Source organism: Globicephala melas, chromosome 4 (assembly GCF_963455315.2).
Source record: "Globicephala melas chromosome 4, mGloMel1.2, whole genome shotgun sequence".
Taxonomy (NCBI): domain Eukaryota; kingdom Metazoa; phylum Chordata; class Mammalia; order Artiodactyla; family Delphinidae; genus Globicephala; species Globicephala melas.
In genome coordinates this window covers 121,923,488-121,935,984 of record NC_083317.1, presented here as the reverse complement: position 1 = coordinate 121,935,984, position 12,497 = coordinate 121,923,488, and the positions used below count along the sequence as shown (strand labels likewise).

Genomic DNA, 12,497 nt, shown 5'->3' with positions numbered 1-12,497 from the left:
AGTCACAGGATAAAGTCAATGTCAATTCCCAGTAATCTGAACAGGGACATGAAAAGATAGGGTAGGGGAGATGCCAGAGTCATAGCCAGGAAACAGGAACCAGGGATCAGGAACAAGGAAAAGCAAACAAGGCCGCAGCAGCAGGCAGGGGTGTGGGCAGCAAACGCTGGGCGTTCTGAGCTATGCTGGAGGTCAGCTGAGCTTTGCCTCCCAGTAGCTTCTTAAAGATGCCAGGACGCTGTCCCATTCCTGCTAGGTGGTGCCACCTGGTGTCCAAAAAATGAAGTTGGCTTGGATTGACTGTTAGGGCAAGGAGTCCTTAAGCAGAAAGGACCATAATTCTTTTTTTTTTTCCTAATTATGTATCCCAGCAGTATCTAGACAGGCATCAAAATAAATGTATTTTATGCTGATTATCAGTTTCCAAGGCAAATATCAAAGTGACTTACCCTCAGAAAGATGTGTCAAGATATAAGAAATTTGTTTTTAAGTTAAGCAGATTCATGAGAAATATTATACTTTCCAGTGGTAATAACAGTTTTGGTTCATTCTCATCAAAAGGAGACATCTCCTTATCACCTCTATGTTTACAGCTACGGGTAAAATGGGAGAAGTAGCGCTAGTGAGGATAACTAATAAGGCGTTTCATATATTTAGAAGAAGCAGTATGAAGAATATTAAACATCCATCCTCTGGAATGTATTTTAATGAGAGGATTAGTAAAATGTCCCCACCTGTGTTTGAAAGGTTGAGAAACTTCCAGATAATTAGCTGCATGTCATGGTGGATGGAGAAAAGTATGTCTTTCGTTCAAGGAGCTTGTAATCTACTTAGAGATGATGGTACCAAGAGAATAATAGATTTCCTTAACGAAATATGTTCAGAACCAATCCCTACATAGCTATTTTCTGGGATAATTTATAGAGCAAGTTTTTGTTGCACATATTAAATCCTGCTTTAGCTATCATTTGCCTCGTTTCGGTGAGGAGCTGTTGAGAGTAGGGATGAGTGACTGTGCCCATCCATCTACATTACCAACGCTCAGCATAGAGTCTGGCACATACAGGTCCTCAGTACATTTTTGTCAAATGGCTGGATGACATCTCAAGGTTCCTGTTAGTCACATGGTACTTGGAGTCTCACAGCCATCCCATTAATTTCCATGTTAAATTTCCCTTAAGATGCATCGACTATAAGAAATGTGGTCTTTCAAAATGTCACTCACTCTTAAGTGCCAAGCATTCACCAGTATCACACTTGAAATGACATTTTCTAGTAAGAGCCTCTAAGCAGCATAATACTCTTATTTGAAATGAGAAAATGGTGTCCCTTTCTCCATCTCTTTCAATAATCTATATTAAATTTCCTTGTAAGCATTTGCTTAACAGAAAATAAAGGCACCTAGTACGTGTTTATTATCATCCAGGAGCCAGCTGTTTAATGAGGTTCTTATTTTATCTCTAAGAAAATCTGGAGGCATTTGTATACTGTGGAATTATTTTACAAGAAGATGTTTCAGTACAATACTGGCAATATTTCAGTTTCGCAGATAAATGGCTGAGAACAAATCATCATCCTCTTTCTCACCTTTCATGGGTAGAAAAAAATTTCAAACTTAAACCTCTGTAGAATCTGCATTTAAATGAAGATTGCCAATTATCAAGTATGTTAATGGGGGATTCTTTGGACCAGAGTCGATCATAAGTAGTTTAATCTATTTCCAATACATATATACAAGTAAACAGAAGAAATTAAAAATCACCTGTGATCCCACCTAACACTCTGATTTTGTATATAAATAATAATGTGTTCTAATTATACACCCACATGCCTACACACACATGAATTTGGCTGTGATTTTTTTAAACCAAAATAGATCTTAGAGTATACAACATTTAACATTTTTCCTATTTTCTTAAAAAATATATTGTGAGTATCTTTTAACATCAACACTCCTTTTCTATCATTTTTCAAATGTCTGCGTAGGATTTCATGATCTTAATATATTATAATTTACTCAACCAACTAGTAACATTTATGGTTTTATTTCTTCCGATGGCTGCCCCATGACTCTAAATAATATGTATATACTTCCATTTCTTGATTTATCAACTCCACACATATATATTGATTTCTTACTGTGAGAGATGTGACATTTTAGGTAACTTAGCCCTGCCTTTCTCTCTCTCCTCCTCCAATTAACTTCCACAAGTAGTATCCATTTTGGTTGTGAGTACCTGTATAACTTTAAGTAATATACTTCAACCTCTAGTTCTTTAGACAGTGTACCTTAACTAAGTGGTTCATTCTTAATGGGGGAAATCACATGTAAAAATGGTTATTCTCTCTATTCCTTGGATCATAAAATGCCATATTTATGAAGGAATGCTTCCCTAGAAGCAGGTCTATCTTTAGTCATAACAATGAAACCAGAGAGATCTGTGTAAGTACAATGAAAGATACGGATATACGTGACTATATAAATTATAATAAGTATATATATTTATAAGCATAGATTATGTAGATTATATAGATTATAGAGCCTTTCCAAATATATTGCTTTATTTATTGCCCAGAATAATTTTGTAATGTATACAGAACAACTATTCTTACATATTATAGGTAAGGAAACAAGCATGAAGAGTTTATGGCCATTTGAAGTCACTGTCGTGGTCTTTTAGGTTCTGTTCTGTTTTGTTTTGGTTCTGACCAGCATCCACTTTTCCTTTTCTGTGGCAGTATTACTCTGAGCAAGAATCCCATATTTCCCCAGTCTCAGTTCATGTGCTTCCAAGTAAAACCAATTACTGCCCTGAATTTATGAACAATGTGACTTAGACCTGAGACAGTAAAGGAAGCACATTTCCCTGGCCACAAGTGGGTCTGGAACAGCGTCAGAATCTATAAGGTGTACTAAGATTGATGTTGGGAATAATGGGACAAAGATTCTTGCTCTAACCTCCTGAAGAAAGAGGCAGCCCTGGGACTCGCTGGCAACTATCTAGTGACCGGGTGAGGGAGATAACCCTGAAGAAGCTGAGCGAGGTGAGAGTTCAGCTCATTTCACTGGATCCTTTCCTGAGCCATTTCTATTCCTGCTGTTCAGTTACATCAGCCAACACAGACTCCCCTTGTGTTGACTCCAGTTTGGGTGGATTTCATGTCAACTGTAATAATTGTACAGTTAATTCGTGACAATCCTGACACCACCACTTTTGACTTCAACCTAGGGCTCTTTCTACCCTACCATGGTGCCTCTGAAAGTAATGTCTTTGTTCAGGATTCAAAAACACACACCTTTCAAGATGTCTTCATTGTATCTTTTGCCTTCCTTCACAGTCTATTACACAATCTTTAGAAGTGCAAATCCATCCCATGGAATTCATTCATGAACCAATACACATACATATTTGGGTATGACATTCCCCATATACTTGAAATAATAGCATGGATCAGAGAAAAGCTAATTTCAAAACTTTTTCGTTAAATAAAGTTACTTTTATCTTAAGATAATTCTGGATCATTTTAAGCCTTAGGGACACCACCCACCACATGCCGCTGTGTACAAGAGTTATGGTCATCAAATTCAATGATAAATTAGTTGTCTGAAATTCAGAGCACATTTAACCTAAGAAAAAGTATTATAATTAGTTCGCTTCTTAGATTAGCACAGAAAAGCTGATTTAATCTAAAATGTGGCTAAATTACTTTGTATTTGAATGAGGAATACTAGAGCACATTACTGTCAAAAAACTAACAATAAAACTTTTTTAAATACTAAGAGGATGGTTCTTAAGCAAGGAGATTTGCTTGTAGAAGATGGAAAGACAAATGAAAGTGTGTGGCTATTCCAAAGAGGCTCCGGAGTCACTGCCAAGGCCATAGGGGCTGATGATTTAGGTCATTTACTGTACTTGATTTCACATCAAAATGTGTCTTTTCCTTTCCATGGTACAATAAAAGCTCTACCTCTATTCTTGAACTTCAAAACCACACGAAGATGGAACTGAGAAAGGGAAAATACAAAGGAGGTTTTCATTTTAATATACGTTTCAAGTGCAAAGTCTCCATCTTCAGAAAGTTACTATCTAGAAAAGCAAATATACGTGTAAAGCCAAGATTTCATGGCTGAGCTAGCAAGGAATCGGTGGGGGGCACATACGGAGGTGGAGGAGGGACTTTAGCATGTGAGCTAGTGGTTCCCAGACGAGGAGACTGAGGTACATGGTGAAAGACTTGATGGGGCAGAAGCAGGACCTGGGAAGAGAGAGCTTTGCGCCTGTGAAGAAAGGCATGAGGCTACAAGCCAGAGAGATGTGTCTGGCTACTATGTGAAGTTAGAGTGAAGGAAGAGAAGAATGGAGAGACAAATGTTTGAACTCCTGGTCTGAAAGTCATGGAAAACTGTTAAATAGGGTTCTTCCATAGGAACTAGAAGATAGTTGGAAGATAGTTGGGGATGCAGCATTAAAGGAGAGGGAATGTGTGTGTAAGTAGATGTATAAAAAGAGATTGACACGTCGCACAGGGAGATCAGCTCTGTGCTTTGTGACCACCTAGAGGGGTGGGATAGGGAGGGTGGGAGGGAGACATAAGAGGGAGGAGATATATGCATACGTATAGCTGATTCACTTTGTTATACAGCAGAGCTAACACAACAATGTAAAACAATTATACTCCAATAAAGATGTTAAAAAAAAAAAAGATTGTCATACATGCTGCAAACTAAGTTTAAGAAGCAAGTGAGAAAAGTGAAGAGTAAAACACATGGAGGATTGTGTAAGGTGAAAGAAGGAGTGGTCAACAGACGGCACAGGGGGACAGAGAGCTAGACCCAGGGTAGCCTAGTTACAGGAGGCCCTCCGTATTCGCGGGTTCCTCATCGAACAATCCGAGGTTTAGTTAGTTGACTCAGCAGACATGGGGCCCACGGATAGAGAGGGCTGACTGTACTACGCCATTTCATATAAGGGACTTGAGCACCTGTGGATTTTGGTATCCACAGGGGGCCTGGAACCCATTCCCTGTGGATACAGAGGGACAGCTGTACATTAACGCTAAGTAGAGCTCCTGGAAGAGGCTCGTGGAGTCCAAATGCACCAGGTGGAAGAACGAGCTTGCAGGTTTGAATGTGTGGAAGTTTCCGTGTCAAGTATTCCTAATTTAGAATTATCTTTATTTTAAAGTTGAAACTCACTGGGGTCACTCTGCACAATACCTGAAATGCCAAAGCTGGGAAGCACAAGATTTCAGCTAGACTGGCAAGTGTCTGGTGCCTAGAAAGGAAAGGATCTTGCCATGGTGGGAAACACATTTTATTAAGACATGCAACGCACAGATAGGGGAGTAGAAGAGGCGCTACCAGTAATAACCACATACTGACCTGGGGAGATCTTAAACGGACTGTTTCAAATGCCCCCCAGGCTTGTGCTCAACAGTGTCAACATTCATCCTTGGAGTCTGCATTTTGAATGGAAAACTACTGTGCACGGTAGTGCTGAAAGTAGAAAGGCCAAACCTTTCCTTGGCTGTAGCTGCATGATTCTTTCCCAAGGCTCATTTGTGCTTTAGTCGTTTTGCTTTGCTTGGCCTTTTTACAACATGGCAGCTCAGGAAGTGAAGATGAGGGACTCAGCAGATTTTTAAAAATTTTTCCTCCAAATGTTCCTTTAATACTAGTATATCTTGGACAAAGATCCCTGATGTTTTAATTAATTGTTCTTGGTGTTTCTTTAAAAGCATCCTTTGGCATTTGTGAATCTGCCATGGCTTTTGCTCTTAATTTGCACTCACTGGTATTTTCCTTTAATGCAGGAGAGGCACTTCTCAGTAGCCAGGTAAAATATAAGTTTTTTTTGGAGACTCTTTCTTGAAAGTTGCTGAATTCAGTGGTAACTTTAGGGTGGCAGCCTTAAGAAATGTCAGCTGGCAGAAAAAAAGAATAGTGCTGCCCTGTTGTTTCCTACTCCCCTCTGGGCGATCTGACTTTTAAAAATCCTTTGTTACTTTGCAATACATTTTCAAATGCATTTGAAGTAATTAAAACCCTGAATTGAATCTTGTTGTCACATTTAATTATTAGATAGCTACATTCCTCTAGGGTATCTGACTGCTGCCCAAAATGTTGGTCTTAATCTAAAACCAAGAAGAGACCTCTGACATAGTGAAAGCCACCAAAGTGTCATTTATTAAATATAAATGGTAAGCATCTAAAGGGGAAAAGATGAAGGGAAAATTACATTAACTCTTAGCAGACAAAGCTGCATCATTTTGACTTGTCACATGATGATTTTAAAATGTGTGTGTTTCTATAATGTGTTACATTTGCACTGATAAATAAAGAATATTCTGACTCTCAACGTCTATCTCCAATTTGCCAAAATTAGTATAAATACAACGGTTTCTATTAGTCTATTATCTGGAAAGTGACTTAAGGAAAAAAATTAAATGATATTGATTTGAAATGAAGAAAGCTTATTTATGTGCATTTTAGGAAGCCTAAGTGAATCAGCTAAATACATACACCGAGAAAAAAAATATTACCCTTTGAGTAGTATCTTGTAATAAGCTGGAAACATGAAGCTTATTAAGGTGTTAGAAATTAAGCGGCTAATGAAATGTTCCTACTCTTGGCGCTCTTCTGTGATAGTAATTCCTTTAAAGTTAGAAATTGACTGTATCTCTATGACATAACAGAAAAGACACTCTTAAAGCCACTAGGAATTATCACCAAGTAGAAGCATATTTTACATGGTCAAAGAAGCACAGGCCAAGTTCTGGTACTTACTATGTAAGGACTATGGCAACTGCATCATTCAACACACTCTCCCCAAACAAGAGTGTGTACAGGTCGGGGTCGACATGCAGTTCATGGAAAATGGCCAACACCGTCACTAGGGAAGACACACAGATACGCAGAGTTAGCTGGGACGTAGCCAGGGACTTGTCCTTGGTTGTGGTCACCTGTATAAAGCACTCATTAAATGTTCATCTTCTCAAATCCATCACTATACACGCACCGAACCTTTAATCAAAGAACGATCTGACTGTTCACTTCCCTGCTTAGAGATTTCTCTGGGCTCGCTCCTCCCTGCTTACAAGAGAAAGTCAGCTCCTTGGTACGAGTCTTCTATAATCTTCATGCTCTTTACCTTCCAGTATCTCTTCCTGCACCACTCCCACCCCCTAACCACCCTTTGCTGCCTCCCTCAAGCCACAAGGAACTTGCCATAATTTCCCAAACTCGTGTCATTTTTTAATTACCTTGGCATTTTGATTCACTTTACCAGAGCAGCTATTTGTTTCCCATCCAAGTGCTACTGTTCCCCTCCTTCCTTAAATACGTAAACACAGACACACACAGGCACACACACATGCACACACACACACACACACACACTTCTTGCTCTCCAAAAAAACCAAACCAAACCAAAACAAAAAACCTTTATTCAATCTTTAAAAGCCTTTCAAATTTCCCCTCCACACCCCTAATCCCTCAGCAAAGACCTGGGTCACTCCTGTTTGATGCATGAACGACTAAGTGAATGAATGAATGAATGTTGTTGCAGCGACTTATTCCTGTGAAGGGAGAGGTAGTCGGCACCTGGCTCTCATTCTCTCGAGATCACACTCATCTATAAAGATGGACTCAATGTTCCTGAAAGCAAGACCTAAGGATTCATTTTTGGCAGCCTGCTGCATGGCTACTATATACCTCATATCTGTATGGAGCCTTTGGGAGTACACCAGGGCAGTAAATAATCACACACTGATTAGCTGTGGTCATCAAAACTATTCAGTGCCTTGATACTTGAAGCAGTCATGCAAAGTGTGAACAGCAATCATTAGGAAAATGATCCACTGAGTTGACTGCCAAAGGGGAAAAGAGGGTGGTTGAAAATGACACTGACGGTAAATTTTTAAGGCAGAGTGGGCATTTTCATTTCTGCTCTTTCTTTTCCTATTTCATGGGCCGTGAGGTTAGTAACTGTGTTGTATAAAAGAGTGCTGGGGGGAGAAAAAGCTGAGTTGGACTGTTTTGTAAGTAGAATCAAGAAGTTTGGCACTTGTCCTGCTATAATGGAAGGGTTTTAGTCAGACAATGACACAATCTGATTTAAACTTTGGAAATTAAGTTCAGGCAGCAGGGCAGAGGGCAGAATGGACGTGTGGCTAGAAGCTTTCCTAAATGTTCTGGCAAGAGATGAGTTGTACCAAGACAGGAAGAGTCCTAGATTCAGTCTCCCAAATTCTTGCACATCCTGCTCTGCCCTGAACATCCACCACCCTGGGTTCTGATAGGTCAGTGGCCACCGTGATTTGCATTTTACTTACTCGTTGGTTCTCATCTTCCCTCTGTGTCACTAGCCCTTAGCACAGTGCTAGAATATAGTAAGCCTTTAGTGAGTGAATGAATAAAAGATAACGTCAGGGAGGATAGAGCAGAGGGGACAATACCCACAAGATATTTGGGATGGAGAATTGGTGGGTCTTGGTGCTTGAGAGACAGCAAGGAGTGATCTTGGTTTCAACCCTGGGCAGTTGGTAGATGGGCTGCATAAGAGAAATTAGTTTGTAGACAGGGGTATTTTGTAAGTTTGGTTTTTGACATGTTGACTTAAATAGCCAGGTAGAATTTCCAATGGAGATTTCAATAAGAAAGCTGGAAATAAAAGGCTGTAAGCCGAGTTGGACAGAGTTAAAGCAGAAGAAAGATTTTAAGTGTTATAAGCATGTAGATGGAACATAAAGCCACAGGAGTGGCTGAGATTGCCTGGGCAAAGTATATAGAAAGAGAAAAGAGTTCATGAGAGATCCTTGGGGAACACTTACAGCTAAGGGGTACGTGGAGAAAAAAAGGCATGAAACATACGCGTGGGATATTTGCCAAACCTGACCCTAAGCATGAACAAGTTGGCTGAAAACCATATTCATCATGCATAGAGTTTTATTTACTAAAAATTATCCTGGGGAAAGGAGAATTGAATTCAACAACTAGCTCTGAGGTAAAGAGATAACAGATATAAAATGTCATGAATTGGCATGACAATTAGCCGGCTCCCATTTTACTAGGCATAGAGTCAATTTCATTATTCTAGCTGAGTAGATCCTTAATCACGACAGGCAGAACGGCAGAGATGTCCTCTCTACTAGCATGTAGCTGTTCACATTTGCCACCACCCTTAGCCTTTGCAGGCGGTCGTAGGAGGGGCTAACAATTACCTCTGCTAAGTAACCTCTGTCTACTGCTAGGATAGTCAAGACCCTGCATCTAATCAAAACAAAGAGACTTCCATTGGGGGTTTTAATTAGCAACATTTTCCTTTTGCTAGGTTTTTGTGGAATAAAAGTAATTTTTAAATTAGAAAATTCTATCATGGAAGCTCTATTGAATATTGGATGTTGTTTTATTGTGATTGTTGATTTTCCAAGCTTTGAAGATGACTCCCAGACACACAGGTTTCCTAGGCTCACAAATAGGGATGTAAGGCCCAGGGTTTCTTTCCCCACATCCCCAGTTATGAAGTCCACCCTGGGCTGGGATGGACTCTGCACTTTTCCAGTGAGAGCTCTGGGCCTTAGAAGGGAAAGGCTCTTAGTTGAATATCCAGTTTTGTTCAAAACTGTTCTGACATTCCCACAATTCCTTTTTTTTTTTTTTTTTTTTTGTGGTACGCGGGCCTCTCACTGTTGTGGCCTCTCCCATTGCGGAGCACAGGCTCTGGACGCGCAGGCTCAGTGGCCATGGCTCACGGGCCCAGCCGCTCTGCGGCATGTGGGATCTGCACGGACCAGGGCACGAACCAGTGTCCCCTGCATCGGCAGGCGGACTCTCAACCACTGCGCCACCAGGGAAGCCCCCACAATTCCTTTTGCACAAAGAACTGAACTCCACTTCATAAACGTTATCCCACACAAGAGAGAAAGCTATTACTCTGTGCATTCCTATTTACCCTGTGAAGAAATGGAACGGCTTGGAAACAGAGCCAGGCAGTGTGTCCTACAAGAGGAAGTATTTGCTAGGACCACAAATGAGTTGAATAGGTGAGTCAGGAAATTAGCCGCCCACTCTCGCTGCTAAGCTTAGAGCTTTTAAAAAACACATTTAATTAGCTCGTTGGCAGGGCTCAATCTCACACACAATGTCCAAGACTCTGTGTCACCTTCCCAGGAGGGAGTCTCTTGGAACAGCTGTGGACATGCTCACACAAGCTCTGCCCACGTGTTGCTGGGTTTGTAAGGACAGCCTAGATCCGAGGCTGGGCTGAAAAGCAATGCATAGTTAGATAAGCCTTCTTGTGACAGTATGAGGAGAACATTCTAGACCCCATGTGGATAAGAAGGGGAGAAGACACAATCCAATTTCTTAAGCCTCTGATTTTATCAGGGGATTCAGTCATATTTGCCTTTGTCATGCTGTAGTTGCACCCATCGCTTAGTGATGGGTTGGAAGCTCCGCTTGGGGCTCAGGACCCCTCCCTCCCCAACACATCCTCTTTCTACTTGACTTTTTAGCTGGAGAAATATCTGCTTTGTCTCCCAAATTGGTAGTAAGGAATACAAGCACACATAACTTTATGCCCAAACACACATACACACACACACACACACACACACACATAACTACCCCCAGGTAAGAGCAGTGGATGGTTGAGAAATGTCACTGACTCACTGGAGATATCTGAGAAAATAGTTTCAGAAATCAAACAGCGAGGGGTCTTGGGGGAATGAATGAGGCAGTGGAGTGGACAGCACTTCTGAGAAGCTGGTGATCAAGTGAAGCCTATGGAGCAGAAAGCCAAGAGAGGCTTTCTCTTCAATTTCTAAATTACAGGTTGAGCAGAATAAGCGGATAAAGAAGTTGAAGAGAGAGGAAAAAGAGGGGAACCCCTTTAAAGCATTGAAACTATTATTGTCTCATCTCAAGTGTAAAAACCATACTTGGAGATAAAAATTCAGATAATGACTGGCTGACCCCATCAGTACCTCAATGTGTTGACTCTTAAATGATGTTTTGCTTTTTTTCTTTTTTTACTGCTAGCTTTTGAACTAACCTCTTTCCTAATGCTCTTTCAGTCACTTTTTTTTTTTTTTTTTTTTGCGGTACACAGGCCTCTCACCGCTGTGGCCTCTCCCATTGTGGAGCGCAGGCTCCGGACACACAGGCTCAGCCGCCATGGCCCACAGGCCCAGCCGCTCCGCGGCATGCGGGATCCCCCCAGACCGGGGCACGAACCCGCGTCCCCTGCATCGGCAGGCGGACTCCCAACCACTGCGCCACCAGGGAAGCCCTCTTTCAGTCACTTTTAAGTCTTCAGGGTGATTTAGTGACAGTCCCTTCCCTAGACTCTCCATTAGCAGCTCTCTGACCCATATTTTCTTGGTGTTTTACAAGGAATTTAAATTTCAAATGATATGGGTCTATGGACAACATCACACCATAGTTCCTACCCCTGTTGCTCTAAGTCATCACTGAGCCTTGTCAAAATGCTGGCTTTCCCTGGAGAGTGCTCTCTGTGGTTTTCTGTGCAAATCAGTATGTGTGACACTTGTCCCTGACACATGGAGAATCAAAAGTGTCTCTGGCCTGTGCAGCTGAACCATGTCAAGCCTGACAGGTGGAGAACCCTGGTAGTCTCATAAATAAGGTAGCATTTTTGCATTTCCACAAGTGATTATTGGGGAAATGTGGGATTTCTTGTTACTCATGTGATTCCTATAGAAAAAATTCTCCTGTAACTCTTCCCACTTTTCTGAAATATTATACAGAGTGAGATTTCAAGGAGAGGCTTCCAAAAAAGTTGAGGTATCCTAGTACAGGCTCGAATACTGGAATTATTTTGAGCCTAAACCTTCTCAGTGAAGCCTTGGCAGCAGAATCAGTGCATGTACTGGTTTGGCCGGTCAAGCTTTGCCAATCATATCCTAGAATTACAACTAGAAAACCTAACCCTTCTGAAATAAGTCAGAGAAACTATGCCAGATCTAGAAAGCTAACCACTAGATTTACTTCTTTGAGGTTATTCTAAATCAGAAGGTACACAAATCATCATGGATGATTTAACCCTAAAACGCTGCAATTTTATTTTGGCCATCAATAGGATATGTTATTTTGGTACCGAGTTAGGAGTGGAGAAAGTACCATAGGCAAGCACACTATTGAAGCCCTCTTCACCAGGGATCCTTGGGAGAAACAAGCCCTAATATCCCAAGGCAATGGTTTCAAAGTATGGTCCAGGGTCCTTTGGGAGTTCCTGAGACCTATCCAGGAAGATTCCCCAAGGTCAAAACCATTTTCAGATTAATAGGACAATGTCACTTGAGTTTTTCCTTCTTATTATGTCATCTGTGTACAGTGGAATTTTCCAGAAGCTATATGATGTGTGCGAGTGCAACTGAATGCAGAAGCAGATGTGAGAATCCAGCTGTCTTCTACTACACCACATATTAAGGAGATTTGAAAAGATGTAGAACAATGTCCCTCTTCTCAGTAAATT

General features: G+C 41.0%; 1 protein-coding gene across 1 annotated transcript in view; it reads right to left on the bottom strand.

Moving 5' to 3' along the window:
* The window catches only part of SLC9A9 (solute carrier family 9 member A9), a 538,678-nt gene that overhangs the window by 344,805 nt on the left and 181,376 nt on the right, over positions 1–12,497 (bottom strand). Inside the window, exon 6 of the mRNA XM_030873292.2 lies at positions 6,788–6,893. Within this exon, the coding sequence (XP_030729152.2) occupies positions 6,788–6,893 (106 nt within the window). The remainder of the gene's footprint in view (positions 1–6,787; positions 6,894–12,497) is intronic.